Raw genomic sequence first — 20,656 nt, forward strand, 5'->3', positions numbered from 1 at the left:
TTCTGTATCCTCAAGTTAAACTCAATGGAAGAATAATTCCAGTACATACCATTCCATTTATAAATTCTTTCCATTTTTATTTCCCTTTGTATGCATTTGTATTTCCCCAGTGGTCAAACCACATGCTATTATTATCTTGTCCCCATTCATCATTAGGACTTGACTTGTATGTTCCAGAAAGCCAGCTCTACCCACACGACAGCAAAGATAAAACCTACAATCACAACTTATTCTTCCAAAAGAAGGAAGAAAGAAAAAGAGTCGGTAGAGAGACGGCTCAGGGTTAAGAATGCATACCGCTCTTGCAAGTTCGGGTCATTGTACCTACAGCAGGTGCCTTACAATCTTCTGTAACTCCAGGTCTAGGGGGATCCTACACCTCCCCAGGTATCTGCACTCATATCACACATGCACATGTACACACACACACACACACACACACACACACACACCTTAAAATAATACTAAAAATAAATCTTTAAACAAGAAAGAGGAGATGGGTGGAGAATGAACTCAGATTCCTCATAAACAGCAGAGGTATTACTTACTGTCATTGCGTTTCCAATAGTGTATTCTTTTGATATAACCAGAGTGGATCCATACCAGAAGGCCAGTGCATAGGATGCATATATTAACAAGAAGGCAATGCCCATGGATATGTTTGCTGAGATAGCCTTTTTAATTCCAATTTTTTTGGCATTTTCTAAATGTTTCTGATACCTACCAGAAAGTGAAGAGGGGGAATGTTATAATGAGAATAACAATTTACAGCCTGAACCATAATCACCTCTTATTCAGCAAGGGGTTTAAAGATGAAAGCCATGGAGGTAATAAACTCTTGGGGAGCCCAGCATCCGGGAACTGGTCCCGTTCAGGATCAGTGCTCACTAGAACAGACCTAGACTGCTCCTGACAGGGCCTGCCTCATCTCCCTCAAACTCTACCACACCAACTAGTGTTCCCATGGCTGTCCCAGAATTGAAGTCTCACTCCTGGGATACAAAGGCTCTTCCTGTTATCTTCATGGCCAGCATCACCAGTCAGGATTAAGGTAGAAGAAGAAAAATCAACCCAACCCCAGATGGCTATTCTAGACTCTTTAATGGTTACATTCTTAACTCAGGCTTATGTTTTCCTCTCTTCCCTAGATTGCTCTTCTGGGTAAGGGTCAGAAATTCTGCATATTCTTATACATAAGCCACGGGCTACTTGCTTTCATCTTTATAAATCAATCTGTCTTCAGTTGCCAAGCTAGGCATAAGGTTAAAAAGTGGTTCCTACAAGGTATATGGGTCTTCCTCCATTTTGTTTGTTTTAGTTTCATTGTCTGGGAAATGGATGAAAGAACTCTACTAAGCAATGCCTGCTAAGGAAGATAATCATGAGGCGGGTGGGTAATTACGAAGTGTAGTTAGTACATTGACGAGCACATAGTTGGTGGCAAACTTGATAATTCTTGTTTCTGTTGTTCCTATCATACTGGAATATCACCTCTTTTTATATTTTTTCATCCTATTATCACCTTATTTTTGAATAATATTTTAGTATTTGAATATTTTAAGTTCATTTTGCTGGCTTCATATATATATATTCAAATCTTCAGAACGATTTTAACAAATTAAAATATTTTTTAAATCAAGTTAAATTAACTCTCCTCATTCATGCTAGAGTCAAACAGGGTAGAAATTTCAACATTGGCTCCCTAATCTAATGTGTTTACAATGAAACTCTGAGGGAAAACATGGTATAAATTAGAGTATTTCTTTTTATCAAAACTCCCCAGCAACATCATTACATTTTTAGTTCAACCAAATGAGGCATGGGAATTCATTAGTCATTTTTTTAATGTATGCTGCCACACAAAAAGGCTTTTCTAAATGCCTTTAAGCACCCAGCTCTTTAGAGTACTTTCCTCCACTGTGAGTGCTGCGTTCATCAAGCAGAGCTGTGTTTGAGGAGGCAGCCAGGGCACCACATCCACCACTGTGATTACTGCCGGGTGGCAGAGCCTCCAGGTACATGCAGTCCCACGACTGACGTGTGCCCCAGGGAGACATGATTGCTCCAGTGAGAGGGGGCATGCTGTAGTTACCTTCATTGGTAATGGAGCGGCATGATTACACTGACATCCTGAGGTCCACCTGAGGGCTAGTGTGCTCTGTGTGGACTACTGTGTACAGGAAGCCGCAGTGAGAAAGAAAAAAGGAAGAGGTTAGAGAACCAGAAACAGGTTGGCTTTGAAGAGGGATAAAGGACAGAAAAATAGAAAACGAAATGGAAGGGATTGGAGAAGCTTTGCATTCAATACTGGAAACTTGGTAGAGAATTTTCAGACACTGTATTCAAAGAGTTGTGGGTATCAAAAGTCTCACATAAAGAAGATATTTATATGGGGTCATATTTCAACTATATTAGGGGAAATTATTTTTTAAAAATTAATGATTTATATACATGTACATTTATCTCCAAATTCATCAAGATATACATACTAAATATCAATTCTCTCTCAATGAAATCGCTTCTGTTTGTTTGTGTTGTTGTGTTTTTTAAGCAGTTGACCATGTCCTCCAGCACATGGCCATGGAGAAGGGCAGAAAGCCAGAGGCAAGGTGGGGAGCTATGTCCAGTTTTTACAACGCCACAGAAAATCCTCTTTTGTGACTAGGAGATCCACATCTCAGGTTTTTCTCTTCTGTATTCCAGTTCAAAGCCACTAAGGGGGCAGAAAAGTAAAAAGTACCTTGATAACTACACTTCTATATATTGGTATCCTTTGTAGCCCTGCATATTTCCTTGTATGTATTTAAAAACTTTACTCCTGGAAGCAAGCTCCCTAGGCATCATCGGGCCTCTAGCAGAGTCTGTAGAACAATAAGGTGGAGAACCCCCAGTTTGAGCCTGACAAGGCACAGCCAGCAGGGAAAGGTGCTTGCATCATGTGGGGGAAAGGTTAATATCAGGAGAGAGAAGGTAGTAAACACATACCACGAAAGAATGAGTGAAACCACCAGACAAAGAAACTTCCTGACCTTTCTAGCTCTTTGTTCTGGCCCCCGAAAGCTATCACGGTCCTGATGGCTCCCAGAGCCTCTTCAGCCACGGCACCTGCTTTTGCATATGCAGCTAGTTCTTTGTCACTAAATGTCGAGAGTATCTGTTTAGAAGAGAAACAGTCATGACTTTTGCATGGAGAGAGGGGATGAAAGGCAGTCTGCACAATGCTTTAACCCCCATTTCCCCATCCAAACCCTATGCTTTACAACATTAAAGTCAGGTCTTAAAGTGGGTCCTAGAGTGCCTCCTATGAAGGCTAGATTTGAGCTACCTGAGTCATCAGGGAAAGTGAATTTGGCAATAGTGCCAAATTCCATACCTCTCATACATTTTATCTATCAACTGTAAAGTTAGATAAAATAAAACCTTACTTACACCTTGGAAAGATTAATTATATTTTTCCTTTATCATGTCATAATTTGTATGTATGTGTAACATGTACATATTTGTATGTGTAAAAAGAATATTAATAACAAAAATACTACATCTTATTCCAAGTTGAGCATTAATATTTCTTAAAGATAGTCTCTCATTGACCTAAAGCTCACTAGTTAGTCTAGACCAGCTCAACAGCCGTCCCCAGGCCTGGAGCTCACTAGTTAGTCTAGGCCAGTTCAACAGACATCCTCAGGCCTGGAGCTCACTAGTTAGTCTAGGCCAGTTCAACAGACATCCCCAGAGATTTACCTGTCTCTACCAATGCTGAACTTATAAACTTGTAACATCAAACCCAGGAATTTTTCTTTAAATTTTTGGTTCTGGGGAGCTAACTCAAATCCTCATTCTTGCAAGGTAAGATGAAGATGATACTTTCAAACTTATTAATGGTAATTCTATATAGTAGAACTAGATAATAGGATGGTTAAATAAGGTGGCACATGAGAAAAAATCAAGACAAAAGAGATACAAGTAATTAACTAAGGGAATCATCAATCTCAGGTTGTATAAAAATAGCTAGCAAATTTGCTCAACTCTGAAATGTTGGTTCAAGTAAATATGATTTTATATGTATGCACACAAGGTAAAATTGACAGAACGGTATGTAATTGTCATGGGGACCATTATCCCTGCCCCATTTAAAACTTCTATGTTCATTCAATCATTTGGAGGACTATGTTTTAAACTTGTGTTTTCTTAAATAAAAATATAACCATACCTGTCATTTCAAACATTTCAGAGTTGTAACAGTGAAACCAAGAACAGTGATTAAGGCAGGAACTGTAGTGTTTGGAATCATACTAAACATTAATTTTTATAGTAAAGCTCTATGTGAACGACATACTTCTGGACATGGCTTCCACTACCACTGAGCATATATCTGAATGAGCAGTAGATATACACTCTGGATATACAAAGCAACTCTCTGTGGGTTAGCACACCTGAGAATCTCTGGGTTTTACACACCTTTGCCCAAACAGCTGCAGAGAGCCCCAGGATGGGGCTGATGGCCATGATCACCAGTGTGAGCTTCCACCCTCTGATGAACCCCACTATGAATCCTGCAAAAAACGTGGCTATTGCTTGAAAGAACATTCCAACCTTGTCACCAATTCCTTCACTGATTTTGGAGATGTCACTAAAAAAGATCACACCTGAGTGGTTACGGGCAGGAGGTCTTCAGTCAGAAAGGTGAAGTAGACATTTAATAAACACATAGACAAGAAGAGCATGCCATGGCCATCCTACTGTAAGCCTCCTATAAAGTCTCAGCCTCTTGACTATTTCCCCATGAAAATGCTACACAAAGGAAAATCAGGATTAGTTCATGCTTCTAAGAAGTTAATGCCACTGAAGCTGATATTATGAAATTAGTTAATCCTATTACAGAAGCATTAACACTATGGACATGAATCAATTTGTTTAAAAGGAGGAATTAGGGAAGGCATCACAACAATAAAAGGACATTCACAGAAAAAAATGTCCTAAGTTCAACATCGTTTCTCTAAAATAAAAAAAGTTCCTCTCCCCCTCCCCCCTTCCCTTCCTTTCTTTTCCCTCTTCCTCACTTTTTGAGACAAGGTCTTGCTATGTAGCCAAGGCTCGCTTTGAATCCTTAGCCTTCTCTCTTAGCATCCCACTGCCCACACCCTTGGAATGCTGGGGTTGGAACTCTGAACCACCACAGCCCCCACTTGAAGCTTTTTACTTGAAGCACTGTGTTGATGCTAAAACAATTTCAGATTTTTCCTTTAAGAGTGCTCCATCAGTAAAGTGTACACAGATTTGCCAAAATCCAAGAAACCAACTCCTGGTTACAAGCGTCTCACTCAAAGAAGAGGTATTCAGCGTGTGCCCTTGCTTGTGTTCTCACTGCCAGCGTGCCTGAGTGTGACTGTCCGAAGAAAGGAAGTCTTACAATGTTACCAGCTCACACTTTCCCGTGGTTGCCGTTTCCTTCAGAGTGAGGTGCGAAGGCCCTAAACGCCTCCATCTGCTCTCCTTTTCTGACCTCATGTGTGCATATGCCAGAATGCCCAGTGAGAAGACATTTATCATCTATTCCCCCTCCTGGAGCAAAGCACCAAGAGACAGAGCAGTTTGCTTTGTTTGCTCATATACTAAGTCCCCAGGAGGACATTTATCATGTAATAGGCCCTCAAACATTTGTTAAATAAGTGAAGCATCCACACGTACTAAAGCAAGTCTTTGTAATTAAGGCACCCACTTGCTCATCCGTTCAACCACCTTTGGAGTCTAGCATTTTCCAGGCCTGTAGTAAACTCCACGAAAGAGAAATGGGCATACAACATGCACTCAGTCCTCAAATAGACTCATTAAATAATTGGGGGGGGGGGGAACATACCCTAACATAAATGGAAAATGTGGCCTAAGCTATAGAGGCTTCCAGAAATGACTATCAGATATATACTCAATTCATAGCTAATGCGTAATGTCGTATTTACTATTGTTTCAAATCTTCCTTCCCTTGACAATTTTCCCGAAGTGCTTCATTTCTTCATCAAAATGTGACATTAACAATACACTTACTCTGTCAGCCGCGTATTGAGTTCAGTGGTGCCCTGGACGTCAAACCAGCCCATTTCTTGCCGGAGGATGGCATGAAAAAAGTTTTGCCTGATTTTCCTTATTTGTCGGCCAGCTGCTAAAGTCCAGAATGAAACTTGGATGTAGGCAGCAACAAGAACTCCACCACCTAATCCCGAGTAGTAATATGCATATCTGAAAAATAATTGGGAAGGCTCCTTCATCTATTTGTTGTTGATTTGATTTGTAGCTTGATGTGAGTTTCCTTGTGTAGCTCAGGGTTGCCTTAAACTCATTCTGTAGCCCAGACTCACAGTGGCCTCTGGCCCTTCTGCCTCAGTTTCCTGAGGGCTGAGACATCAGGCAAGTACCTCCATGCCAGCTAGACAGGCTCTTAGGAAAAAATTTCAGAATTGGAAATTAATCAGTTTTCTAAATAGATCATAAACACGGAGGACATTATCACAAATACATACCAATTTTCTTCTCCTTTTAAATGGCAGGACGGATGCTCTGTAACAGCGAATTTGTTTGCTTGAAATGCCATACAAAGAAAACACTGTCATGATTAACTGCACGAAAATGGTGTCAGTGGCTTGTTTTAAATTGATGACAGTTTGTCAAAGCTGTAGCCTGGACTTGTATACTTATTCTGAAACTATCCCTACCCTTTCACACAGCAAACAGCAGTAAACATCCGAAACGTAAAACAGTTCTTAGTGTGAGGTTTTCCATATTCTAATTTAAAGAACTCCAAATCATCCTATTTTGCAGGCTTTATTTTTTAAAAATAATTTTATAAAAAAATTAATAAATTCAAATTGATTTGGAACAAAAGTGTAACTAATTGAATTGACAGCATCTTTAAAAATAATAAATTCCATCTCAATGACTCAAAATCTATCTTTAATCTAATTTTACAAACTATTTTCAATTAGCCTTTCAGACCTGCTTTAGCATGCAGAAACCCCTATCTAGTAAGTAAGAGCAATTTAATAATGCAACATGTGCAAGCATTGTGTTGCAGGCTTTTGAGATTTGTTAGGAAGACTAGAAGGGGTGTGGATGCCATGACAGCTGTACTGGAATCAAAGTGACAAAATGGGGTGGAGACAGCAAATGACTGTGCTTTATCGATGTTATTAGAAAGGATAACCACTGCGGTTGTGTAAGAGCGTATCCACAGCTGGGAATCACGTGCAAGCGGAGGGTCATAAGGAAGCAACTGTCCTGAGACTGGGGCTGAGCACAAGCAATCAGAGGAGGCGGGAAAGAAACTGGGCGCTTTATGAATTCTCACAACTCTGTAGTATGAGACCATTTTTAATGGGATGCTAAAAGTCGTGCACAATATATACATACACATAATTACCTAGTCATTTCTTCTTCCAGAATTCTTCCTGGATTTATCATCGACAATGAAAAATTCACTAAATAAAAACAACAACAAAAAAACATTTTAAAAAGAAGAACTATTAATAGGAATTGCTAGATTTAAAAAAAATCTGTTAAGAATGTAACTATGTGAATGATATATAGAAGATGCTGGGGTTTAGTTTCTCAAAGAAAACTTTTTTTTTTTTCACACCCCAAGGGTACGTTCAGTTCACTGAAACATGGGTCCAAGTGTTTAGGTCAAGAGAGGGGAGACAGACTCTCCTGATTCTACCCCTCCCTCATACTCCTGGCCTGTGGCCAAGCAGCTTCCTAAGGTGGGGTGGAACTGTTGATCAAAGGGAGAGACACAGAGATGTCACACAGTATACTGAAGGCAGAGGAGGCAAAAAGAACTGGTCAGAACGGAAACCATGGACTGGGTGGACACCGCTATTTTCTTGGCGATTCAGAAGACTTGCTTTTGTCACTCTTAATTTTATACTTTTTTTCTTACATACTTCCCAGGGACAAAAGTAAGGGAAAGGCCAGATTGCTTCCACTGCAAGAGAAGAATACTACTGCCAGGAAATCCCAATGGATCGGCCCAAAAATAAGCCACTGGATCTCCGGTAATTAGCCAAACCCTACAATGCATCTTGCTTATTAACGGCACTGGAGATACTGGATAAGTGTGTTTAGGCAGCATTAATTGAAAAGAACTATACTAATTAAAGTGAGCTAATGGGATAAAAATGTCAACAAGACTTTCTTAGTTGTTATGTTTAAATGACAATATTCATTGAATATTTGTTACATGCCAAGCTCTGTTCTGAATACTTAACATGCATTCATTTAACTTTCATAACAACTTTATGAGGTAAGAATATTTCAAAAAGTATCATTTTTTGGAAAAGAAGACTGAAGCAGGGAGAAATAAACACGTCCAAAGCCACACACAGCTAGCAAGCAGCAAATCTGCTGTGGGCCCAGGCAGTCTGCCCTTTGCTCTCACATTGCATTCTGCTGATTGATCTGTGTGGCGATGGCTTATTTCCACTTAAAACACACCCACAAAAAGGAAAAAAAGTAAACCGTCTATTTACAGCTTTTATGAAATAGCAGAATAAAATATCCCTGAAGCATTGTTGTGTAAGCACAAGGCAGGCACTTCCCACTCTTCCAGGTCCCAGGAGAGGAAGCAGGCTTCCTTTATCCTTTTAACTTGTGTAAATGGCCCAAGGGTCATGTTCTCTTGCTGTTGTGTGGCTGTGTGCCCTCCTTATCTTTCTCTGAATGAAGATAAAAGGTTCAAATTTATTTTAAACTTGAGCTGTGTCAGGGTCAACTGTCAGAAGTGCAGTCCGAGTGCTGTCCCTATTATTGCGTGCTTTTTTCTACTGATGTGAAGGGCTTCTGATCAGCTGTTGAATCTCTGAGGAATCCCCTCATTTTATTTCTCTCTAATCCAGTCAGTTCAGTTGTGCCCTTCTCTTTCCTGAGTACTTAAACATGGGAAATTGGGACTGTGTTTGGAATGAGAGGCAGTTAAGTCACCTGAAGTCATGGTATTTGTAGAAATCACTAGGTATTTCTCCCCCTCAACTTAGAAATAGGTGAAATCTTACATTTTCATCTGTTCCCTTGAAAAATCTCTCCTCAAGGATAATGTAGCCCAACTGGACTCTCCCCGCCACCAGGAAATGTAAATCTATGAGCATTTCAGTTCCTACCTGCTCCTTCCTAAGAGTCTGGACCAAGAAGGGTGATGTAATTCTGGGTGAGTACTCAGCCTCAGGGCCTCCAGGAGGGCCAGTGTCCCAGGTGCCTGGACACAGTCAGACAAATGTCCCAGAAGAGTTGGGGGATTGGAAGTTTGCAAAGAGCCTGGACTCTGTGTTGTCAGGGTTCACTTAAAATGTCTGTTTTATAAACAGTCCCAGTTGGTCACCTAGTTTGGTCTTGTAAAAGTTATTGAGAACTTTGAAAATAAAATTCTTTCAAGATCTTACCCATGCCCGATTACAGCAGTCTGTCCTGCTGATTTAGAGTGACAAGTCTTCTTACAGTATCCCAGTTGGTTCTAATGTGACAGGAGGGAGAACTCTCATTCAATCCCTCTCATAACAAGAAAATGAAGAATGCTTAAAGCTGCCTTTCATTTTAGAGAGATCCCATAAAATCCACCCACGCTATAGACGGTGAAACAAAATTAGACTGGTGGCTTCATTTCCAAGTTCTTGACTATACCTTACATAAGTAGCATCAGTCAATCCATGATTACCGTTCAAACATAAATTTTAAAATAGTAAAGACTATGGTGGTTAAGCAATTGGCCATGGTCACCCAGCTGTTGAGTGAAGGATCCAAATACAAAACAGAGGCATGAAGGCATAGAGAAAGTGTCCTCATTATCACACTGGACTCCAGAGTAAATTGACAGTCTCTTTTCTAGAATCTGCCCAGGAATTCCTTTATCATATGAATTGTCCAGTATTAACATAAATGGATGGTGTTTGTTTGGGCAGCTTGGGTGCTATGGACAGTTAATATAACTCGGGGCTCAAACAAACTTTTTCTTCTCTACCACAACGCAATGGAGGAGCATGAAAGCTGCAGAAATCCCCCCCTCCAGGAATTTTCTAGCTTGTGATAGTCACACAGAATTGTCCTAAACAATAACAAATTATTTGATACTCCTCAAATGAACTGTTTTCTATGACTCTGTTTCGGATGAAAAAAATGTTTGTTCATAGTTTGTGCACAACCAACTCATTGTGAGAGAACAAGCTGTCATGAAGTAGCTTCACTCTGCTGACAAGATGGGCTCTGTTCACAGTTAGTCATTGTCTGATCCTTTTGTAATCTAATCCTTCTTTCTTCTAATTATCCTAATTTTCCTCCATTCTCACTTGGCTTTCAGTAAGTTTAGTTGCCCAAGAGTCCAACAAAATTCTAAATAACATACTAAAAAACACAAAACAAACAAACAAACAAAAACCCTCTCTTTGATGAGCTAAGATTTTAGTTAAGTGCCTGACCCCAACGATTTTTAGCTCAGTTCTCCATCGATAAACATAGCAATGGTCACTCTGCAATTGAAGTGAGTTCATTGATGACTTCATTTTTCTTCAAAGAGAATGAAGTGTATTACTTTCACAAACTACAGAATGAATTACTGACTAGAAATTAATCACTTCTGGGAATCCCACTGCAAATCCTCCATGACAGGCCATATGGCCTGTGGCCACGTGGTTTCAGAGTCAAGGGTCAAAACCTCAGCATTTATAATCTGAGGATACCATGACAGAATTGTTAACTCTCTTGAGTCCACCACCCAGTAATCTCTTGCTCATGCAGTTCCCCAAAGAGACCTTGAATTTGGCCCTTAGCACAAAGTACCTGCCAACTTCAAAGCCACTGAATTGCATAATTAGCTACAAGTTAAAAAAAAACAAACAAAACAAAAAAAGGAAACTGCTCCAAATACACAAGTAGTTGAATTGCTCTAGAAAAAACAAACAAAACAAGACTATGGTAGTTGGTCCAGAAGCAAATTCATTCATGATAAGTAAATTGCATTGTTTTAACCTGGTTATTTTTAAAAATGTAATAGTAATAAAATATATAGAGAGAATAAAATTTACCATCTTGACAATTTTAAATACACAGTTTAAAAGTGTTAAATATTCTTATATTTTTGTCCAACTAATCTTCTGAACTGTTTAAAATCCTATGCTCATTAAACAGTAGCTCCCCATCTCTCTCTCCCCCACTCCCTGGTAAGTACTGCTCTACTTCATGTTTCTATGAATTTTACTACTCTAGATAATCCACACAAGTGGATAATTCATACAGTATTCATCATTCATCCACTAGTTTAACTTAGCGTAACGTCCTCAAAGTACATCCATGCTTTATCATGCATCAAAATTCCCCCTTTTAAAGACTATAACATTTCATTGTATGTATTCCCCACATTATTTTGATTTTTTGAACCCTAAATAGAAGACAGTTTTTGGTTGGTATGTTCCATTGTGGGTACTGCCCTGGTACATTCGTGTGTGTGTGTGTGTGTGTGTGTGTGTGTGTGTGTGTGTGTAATTAACATGCAACAGATGTAAAATTAACATGTAATTGTAACAGATCAAGACCTTCTATGATATAAAAGGAAACAAATAGAAAATTCCTACCTCTTACACTTCCTTAAATACTTTTAATTTTTATTTTCCTTTCTTTCTTCCTTCCTTCCTTCCTTCCTTCCTTCCTTCCTTCCTCCCTCCCTCCCTTCCTTCCTTCCTTCCTTTGTTTTAGACAGGGTCTCTCTACTTATCCTTGGTTGTCCTGGAATTCATTTTGTAGACCAGGCTGGCATTGAACTCACAGAGATCACCTGCCTCTGCCTCCTGAGTGCGAGGGTTAAATGCATGCACCACCACACCAAGCTCAATATTTTTTTTATAAAGATATATTTTTATTTTATGTATATAGGTGTTTTGCCTGAATGTGTATGTCTGTGCATCACAATCTTGCAGTGCCCTTGGAGGCCTCTGACAAGCTGCCATGTGTGTTCTGGGATTTGGACCTGGGTTCTTAGAAGAGCAGTCAATGCTCTTCACTGCTGAGCCATCCTTCCAGCCCCTACTGAAGACCTTTAAAACTATCTTGTCCTTTTCAACTTATCTTTACAGTGTTTGTGTTAAGGTATTTGGTTTCTGGTCAAGCATCAGAAATCTAAATTCATTTGAAACATTTTTTTTTCTCATAGAGAAAGCATAATTATTTATCCTGGAGGAAATATACATGGTCATGATTATAGCTTGGATGGTAGAAAGACCTGGGTTGGAATTCTGTTCTAACACAAGCAGTGTACTATGGACACTTTCACTGGCTTTCTGAAAAGCATTAATATTTATCAATGTTAATGTAAACATATCTTCCTTATTAATCAAGCAATCACATTTTCTTTAAATAATTGCACTTATGTCTTTTAATGGCATTAAATATGTAATTCTCAATCAGTGAACTATGAAAATGTATATATAATGACATCTAAATGATGGAGTATATTTTACTCAGTTACATTTACAATGAAGACTGGCGTTCCTTTATTTTTTTTTATTCTATCATCTATGTACCAATAATGCTTCACTTTTTTTTTTTTTTTTTTTGGTTTTTCGAGGCAGGGTTTCTCTGTGTAGTTTTGCGCCTTTCCTGGAACTCACTTGGTAGCCCAGGCTGGCCTCGAACTCACAGAGATCCGCCTGACTCTGCCTCCCGAGTGCTGGGATTAAAGGCGTGCGCCACCACCGCCCGGCAGCTTCACTTTCTTTTCCCCAACCTAGACCTTCATTGTTTTTTGGAAGAACAAGGTTTTGGGGCTTGGGATAAGCCATGGGAATATTTCTAGATTAAATTTAACTAATATGAAAACAAGTGTGTCTACTTGCTCCTTACCCTAATGGTGTTGCTGGAACCCCCTTTAGGTGACATGGACCCATGTGACTCCATTCCTTTAGATCTATACTGAGGTCATTGATAATTAGTAAAGTGTCACATTCAATTCTGGTTTATCTGGTTGGTCCAAAAAAAAAATCAAACATAGAAAATATATATTTTTAAAATGAGAGTAGGCAAGAGAGGAAAAGATAAAACCTACAAAAGTTACTGCATCTAAGAAGTACTGGAGTGCATTTCAAACCCTTCTGTCTTCACTGGAGGACAGACATTGCTTGGTGATACCATAGTCCCACTTTATTTAGGTGCAGAGTTTCCTGTACTTCCTTATTGTTTTAAAAGTCAAACATCATACATGTACTTTCTGAGATTTAAACAAGTGCTTAAGAAATTTTACCAAAATTTCACAACTCCCTTTGTGGTATTTAGGGTCACCTAGATATCTAAATCAATAAATAAATAGATGACGTAGATTAAAATCAGTTTCTAATACCTTTCACCCAGTTAGATAAATACAATGTATTTTTAAGACAAACCAAAAAAAGGGTAGAGAAACAATTACCTGGCAAGGAGAAGTTCCCAGCATTATTTACAAACTTATCTGTCATTTCTCCAAAGACTATCATCATGAGGGGAAGACCTGATCCATGAGCTATGGCCATGACGGTGCCCAGGAGCATAAACAATTTATCCTGCCAGTCAGAGTAGCGGAACTGAAAAAAGGAAATAAGATTTCATTTAATAATCTATGCTTTGGGGATTTTTTTATTTCAAATTCATTCTATTATCGAAGCTGCAAATGTGCTTATCAAAATCCAGATATTTATCAGATTAATTTCATGATTTATGTACAACTGAAGAAATCAATCTATTTCTACTTAATTAATGTTTAACTTGGGTGAATTACTACAATATAATCAAGGGAATAAAGATTTGGATTCATTGAGAAATACTGTTTAATCTCTCAGAGGTTGTGTATAGTGATTTAAGGTGAGCTGGGGATAGACATTAAGTTCACACACATAAACCGTTTATGTCCAGAATACTATTTCAGTAGAATTGAAAATAGGAACAAATGGACCTTCTCAGTTTGAGGCCCGATCCCTTTGAAAGGGTAAAATTAGCCTGTAAAGGCAGTTCAGGAATAAAGAGCTCATAAAAAACTAAGAAGTATCTGTCTGTGGGCTTTAAGGAAGTCTTGTTCATAAAGAATCTTGAAAGATAAGAGAGAATCAACTGGAAAAGATTAGGGAACGTGGAGCAAGTCAGGATTTTAGGTTTGCAGAGCAGGTGGCTTAGAAATACACAGAGCACAGCGGAATTCCTGAAGGTCACATTACAGGTGAGGAGAGACCATCAGGATTTTTGGATTTGGTGCTACCTACAGGCAGCAGAGTGGGTACCAATTATCACAGTGAAGTATGCAATTGCTAATTACTAATTAAATACCACTTCAGAAGACAGTGACTCGCTGTCTTTTTAATCTTCTCCAATTGGCACCTTTTGCTCGAGATTTTTGATGGACTCTTCTATGAATTTCTCTTTGTTCTTTCTCCTTTGTCTTCTAGACTACAGCTTTGTTGGTGCATTTACATTTTTAGCTTGCTCTCCATCTCTCACATTTCTCCTCCCTTTTTAACCTTTATACTCTGTTCATTCTCCGCCAAACCTCCCTTTTGGAAACAAGAAACCGTTATCGTAAAAATACACAGTGACTCAGGGTGGTGGAGTGGCATCTTTGAGGGTTGGGGCTGAGTCACAATGGTCAATACCCAATGATGCTGAGGTTGGGAGCACACAGTGGGGACTGGGTATGTGTGCAAACTGTTCTCTCAGAGTTTCACAGTTCATCTGGGGCCAAGGGCAGCAGGGGCAGATTCCACCACCAAGCACACAAGGTGAGCAAGAGAACTAAAGGGAAGAAAGGTTCAGAACCAGGAAGTGTTAGACTAAAACAAAGACAATGGCAAACATCTGGAGCAAACGTGAACAGGTCCCAATTACTACAAAAGACCTGCGTCCCCATGGCCCACTGTCAGTGATTTCTAAGTGAAGGGAGTCAGAACGTTTGCATCCTTCAACTGCCTTTCAGGTCACGGTCAGATTGTCCTGTGGTGCTGTTTTTTAGTGCACATTATATGGCACTGAAGAAGGTTTTAATGCTTTTCATGTTAGCTGAATTGAATTTAAACTTCTAAGGTCAAATTTAAAGTTAGGAGACTTTCCTAAGTAAGCTCGGTGAGCTTTTTCAACAAAACAAGGCATTTCTAATCTGATTACACCAGTTTTCTCCTGAAGTCTTTCCACACAAATGCACCTACTCAGATGCAAGATAGTGATTAATTAAACTTAAATTCAGTTTAAACTAAAATTATTCTACTTTGCAATATACATTTTTCTAATTTATGTAGGAAACATTCTAAACTGAAATTAAAATGCATGTTGTTACACAATGTCGTCTCTGTAGCACTAAATGAAATTATTTTTCTAGGCTGGTGAGACAGCTCAGTGGTAAAAGTACTTGTCTGTCAAGAATGACAACCTGAGTTTGATCCCTGAAGCCAACAGGTCTGCAAGAAGAGAATCGATTCCCAAAAACTGTCCCTTGACTTCCACACATGTGCTAGGGCACATACACCTGCACCAGACACAGCAGACCCACACCATGGAGGGAGCTTGGGCCACTGTCCGTAATCAGTCAATATAGCATAAGCACACACACGATAAACACTAAGTAAGAATTTACTCTCACCGAAACTTTTTAAACAAAAACAAAGGGGTGTGTGTGTGAGCAGGAGCGATCTGAGGATGTTTTGATGCCTTTGCATCCATTTGCTTTCTAACTTGATGGTTTCAACTGGCATGCACTCAACTCTTTCCTTCTTCCCTTCCTTCCTTCCTTCCTTCCTTCCTTCCTTCCTTCCTTCCTTCCTTCCTTCCTTCCTTCTTTCTTTCTTCCCTCCCTCTTTCTTTCTTTCTTTCTTTCTTTCTTTCTTTCTTTCTTTCTTTCTTTCTTTCTTTCTTTCTTTCTTTCTTTCTCTCTGTCAAAGGCTGTCTGTTTGGAACACATCACATTTACCCAAAGCAGGCAAACACTTTTCTGGCCTGCCTCTCTGAGATGCATTACAAATGAAAACAGATTCGATTTCTTCCAAACACATGTTGCCTTGCCTTGTACCCTCAGAAAACACTGGAAATGGCCTGAAACAGAATCAGAATCCATAATCATTATGCCAAGTTTAACTAATTTCCTTGTAAGCTAATTGTGCTTATAGGTTTCTTGTTTTAAATGTTGTTTACAACTACTCTTTTGCTGGGCGGTATAGACAGGGTTTTATGAAACAAGACGTTTCCTGAAGTGAGTTTCCATGGTATTTCTAAAATGCTTCATTTTGCTTTATCTCCCTCTGTAGTAGTGAGCTCACAGCTTTCTTGCCCTGCCTGTCTTCATTTGTCTTGTGATTTGAGGCCACTGTTTACAATCAACCAACCCATGCAGCACAGGTGCAGCAGGAACAATCCAGTGCAGCTTAAGACAGACCGACTTAAAGTACTTGCTTGTTGGCTATTGACTCAAGCTCCCAAATTTGAATGAAAGGCAGGATTATTCCCATTTAGTATTTCACAGCTTACCAGTGTCAATGGTCCAATTAAATTCACTTTCTTCTTTTTATCTCTGCCTTGGTTGCTGTAAAAATATAATTGTTCAAATTTAAAACTCTTATGAACAATCAATCAATTGAACATAAATCTTAGTAGTTATGGTTTTGAATAAGAACATTTTTAAATACAAGAAGACTACCACTGACAAAATTATACAGCTTCACAAGTACTGCAAGGCCGCCATCAAGTAACTGTCCAAGGTACCACAAGGACATGGGTAATGAGAAAGTGTCACCAGCCTTACATAGCTAATGAATAGAGTGAAGATGAACATCATAATAATGTTTACCAAATCATTTAAATCATTCTTTTCCTAAGAAAAGTACAAATTTGTCTATAGGGAGGGAACTCTTCTGAGTGATGGGAGTAGGAAGCACTGCTTTTCTGCATTCAAGATACATCTAAGATCCAAGCACGTCTCTCCCATTAGAATAGCATCCTATGAACCTTCCCACTTCATTTCCATTTATTCTTACTTCAGTGTGTTGGCAACTGGTAGACAACACAATCATCTAAAAACTCAAGCTGCTTCTCTACTCAGGCAAGAACAATGGCTGCACTTTTTCTGAGAGTGAAATTCAAACCTTTGTATTGGCTGCTGAGTCCACAGGCTCTGTGAGTACACTCATGAGCACATCTCCCACTCCTAGCCTTACTTAGTCTCCTCAAAGAGGCAGACCTGGCTTCTCTGCTGTTTTGTGAATACAGGGAATACAGTCCCAAGCTCAGGGTCTTTTTGCTGTAAACTATTGCTGTCAGGAAGATGCCCCTAAATACACACAGCTCTCTCTGTTCCTTTCTTTCCACTCTTTTCTCAATAATTGACTTCAAAATAAGATCTACTGTAACCACCCTACCTAAAATTGACAAATACTTCTGCTGCGTTCTCCTGATTTTCTCAATCTTTACTCATTTTTCTTCATACTTGGTACCTTTCAAGAGATAGACATTTGCCACTAAATATGTGCAAAAGAACATGCCACAGACTATGTGGCATGTTTGGAAGAAGCATATTAGCCCCTCTCAATTTGATCTACATAACAGAAGGTGGGCTTATCTTTCCTTGAATGTATAATCCTTGGTAGAACTATATAAGAATTAGTCTCATATTTCATCTTACAATCTTATGATATCGAGTTATTTCTAACCTTCTGTATTTTAGTGTTGAAATGTTTCCTTCTTTTCAACCATCGGCTGTGAGCTTTTCCTGAGAACTTCCCTGTGCCGTCCTGAGTGTTACTATACCCTTTGCTGGGACTGCAAAGTCAGAACACTCAGCGAGCGTAATACATAAATAGCCTTCTTCATGAAAATGCCAGCTATTAATAGATTCACAGTCATCCCCAGCCTAAATTGCCAGATGACAAAACTATGTTTTTCTATTGAAAGTAACACCATCCATAAGTTTTTCTAACTCTATATGGACAAACCTAACTTTTTTGTGAATAAATGCCATGATTCTTAGAATGAACAGGTCGATGTCAACTGTCCAAATAAACTAACAGAAGTAGTGCTTCAGTTTAAGCAGCAGATAGGCATATTTTCGGTTGGCTAATCAGACCCCTTGCAGCTTGAAGACCAACTACAGAACCTGATAAATTTGTCCCTCTAGGTGACACCTCCATGACGCGTGTCAGTCAGTTCCGGGTGGCCTAGCGTGAACTCAGAGACTGTAATAGCCTCATAAACTATTTGAAGCTAAAGACGAAAATGATTCACGATTCCCACAATGAAAGAGGAAACACACGCGCACTTGACTGGGCCCTTCTGCCCGACAAAAGCCTGTATGTGTGCTTCCCTGGGGACTGGAAGAGGACCAAACCCGAGAGGGTGGAAGAAAGGCCCACTGGCAGAGGAAGCTTCATGGTTTCCCCTCTTGCACTTGGACAAAAACTGATTTGGAAGCAGAAGTTAGGGAAGAATGAGGTCTCTCTCCGTCTCTCTCTCTCTCTCTCTCTCTCTCTCTCTCTCTCTCTCTCTCTCTCTCTCTCTCTCTCTCTCACACACACACACACACACACACACACACACACACACACACACACACACACAGAAACACACATACACCCTGCCCCCAGAGAGGAGAAATAGGGAAAACAATCTACGCATGGGGGGAGGGGGAAAGACTGGGACAAAGAGGAAGAGAAATAAGGGGAGGAGGTGGTCTTGCTTCACTACCCTAGTTCAAAAGCACAGCCATCAACAGCAGGTGTCTGAAGCTCGACCAGCTGTAGCCAGATGATGGCTAAAGAGAGTTATCTCCAAATGTTTGCTTTATAAAAATACGACGAAAGTTATACAACATTCATCGAATCACCCGCGCCCCCAAGGAGGGGAGCACTTTTGAAGACAGCCTCTTCTCTCTGAACCGGTTTCAAACGGAGCTTGGAGACATTCCTCAAGACCACTTAGAACTTCTTCCCAAAGGCCTGAGGCATCAACCGATTTCCTCAACTTCTTTCCGGGACTCAGGTATAAAGGAAAAGCTGTGGCTTTGTGGCCCTGTATACCTGATGCTGCCTAGTTCAAAGTCACCCTCCACTGTCCCGGGGCGCCGCGCTGTTCCGTTCCTTGCTGCCTCAAGATCCATCTCAGCCTAGGGAAAAACCACAGCCTCAGGTCCAAGTGCACCCAGCCCAGCTCCCGGGAGAGGGGGGCCTCCAGCCTCCGAGATGCTCCAGCCCAGGGCGCAGAGCCGGGCGCAGGGGTGGGAGCCAGTGCCGGGCGGGTCCCGCTGCAGCCGCCCTCCCGCCGCCCGGGTCTCCCGCCGCGGCCTCGCTCACCTGGACTTCGCGCGCGTGTCTGCCGCAGCGGGCGGCGTGCAGACCTGGACTTTGCTCGCCGTGCCTCGTCCCCGCCTCCCACACGCGTCCGGCGCCAGCGACGCCTCCCGCTGCGGCGGGGGCGAGGGCCCGGGCCCGCAGGAGAGCTCCCGCAAGCCCGCTGGCTCTGCAGGCCCCGGCGCCACCAACGCGTCGCCCTCGCCGCCAGGGGCGCGCGCGTCTCCGCTGCCGCCCACCCGGGCGGGCTGCCAGCCGCCCGCAGCGCAGCACCGGCTGCAGCCGATAAGCCGCCCGATGCCTCGCCTGGCAGGCCACCGGCCCCGAAAAGAGACTGTCACACTTTCCCCACGCTGACTTCTCTTTTAAAACACTTCAAGGAGGCAGTTTTCACAGGTTCAACAACCAGGCGCCCTGAGAACCCAGTAAGAGCAGCAAGGCCGTCACTAGTGCATCCTCCCTCCGCTTTAGTCCTTGGCACCAAATCCAATTAACATCCCGGATGCAGAAGATTACGCAGGTCCAGTCCGGAATCATCACCATAAGCTCCTAGAAGAAGAACACCACCGCTGGTGTCCCTCACGAGGGAGGGGCAACTTAGAGACACAGAACTTGAGGGATGAAAAGGATTTTAAATGGTTCCAGGATTAAAAGCACACGTTTTTAGTTTTTGTTTTCACACATGAAAAACACCGATGCTCAGAGTAACTAAGCCCCCCCACAACTCCCCAATGCTACATCTTTAGGCCTGGCACCCAGGCAAGGCTTATTGTCTGCTGCTGCCCTGCATCTCTGCTCTTATCTCAGACTTCCTTCCATGCTAAATTGTCTCTATCCATATGGCTTCCTTGTCAGTTCTCATTAATTCCTCACTCTACCCAAAATGAAGGCGCTAAAACAGATAATAAAGCATTGCCGCCTTCCACACTTCCAGCAAGTGAGTTTCACATTCAAGAGCTTCGCAGCTCAGTGTGTGTGGCTTGTGGACACTGTTCATTTCTCTAGGCTTCAGTTTCTTAAGAGTCTGTCTCCCTTACTAGATGATTGTGAAAGTACCTAGTGTTGTTTCTAAAACGTAGCACCTGTTCAATAAGGGGCTTGCTTTTCTCTTAGCTGGCTTATCTGCTGAGCCTTGTTCTTTCTGAGTGTATTAGCACAATAGCTGTCTCACTCCAGGTAACCTTAAAGGAGCGCAGAATATAGGCGGGATTGTCACACAGACCCTGTAGGAGTCTCCACGCTGCCATTTGCTGGCTGTCTGCCATTTGGGTGGGCTATTTAATTCTCAATTCAGCCTCAAAATCCATTAAATAGGGGTATTAATAAGATTGGAGAAGATGAGC

The 20,656-nt window shown here is 41.0% G+C and overlaps 2 protein-coding genes across 2 annotated transcripts in view; both read right to left on the reverse strand.

Annotated features, from left to right (window-relative positions):
- LOC131906617 (multidrug resistance protein 2) overlaps nt 1-20,656 on the reverse strand; it is a 246,496-nt gene that overhangs the window by 34,665 nt on the left and 191,175 nt on the right. The gene's annotated exons all lie outside the window — the stretch shown is intronic.
- Nucleotides 6,039-19,123, reverse strand: LOC131906618 (phosphatidylcholine translocator ABCB4-like). The gene is made up of 5 exons (XM_059257284.1): nt 19,044-19,123; nt 16,504-16,558; nt 13,433-13,583; nt 7,412-7,469; nt 6,039-6,234 (listed from the first exon to the last, which is right to left on the reverse strand). Exons 1-5 carry the CDS (start codon nt 19,121-19,123, stop codon nt 6,039-6,041), a joined length of 540 nt encoding a protein of 179 aa, XP_059113267.1.

Source organism: Peromyscus eremicus, chromosome 3 (genome assembly GCF_949786415.1).
Source record: "Peromyscus eremicus chromosome 3, PerEre_H2_v1, whole genome shotgun sequence".
NCBI classification, from domain to species: domain Eukaryota; kingdom Metazoa; phylum Chordata; class Mammalia; order Rodentia; family Cricetidae; genus Peromyscus; species Peromyscus eremicus.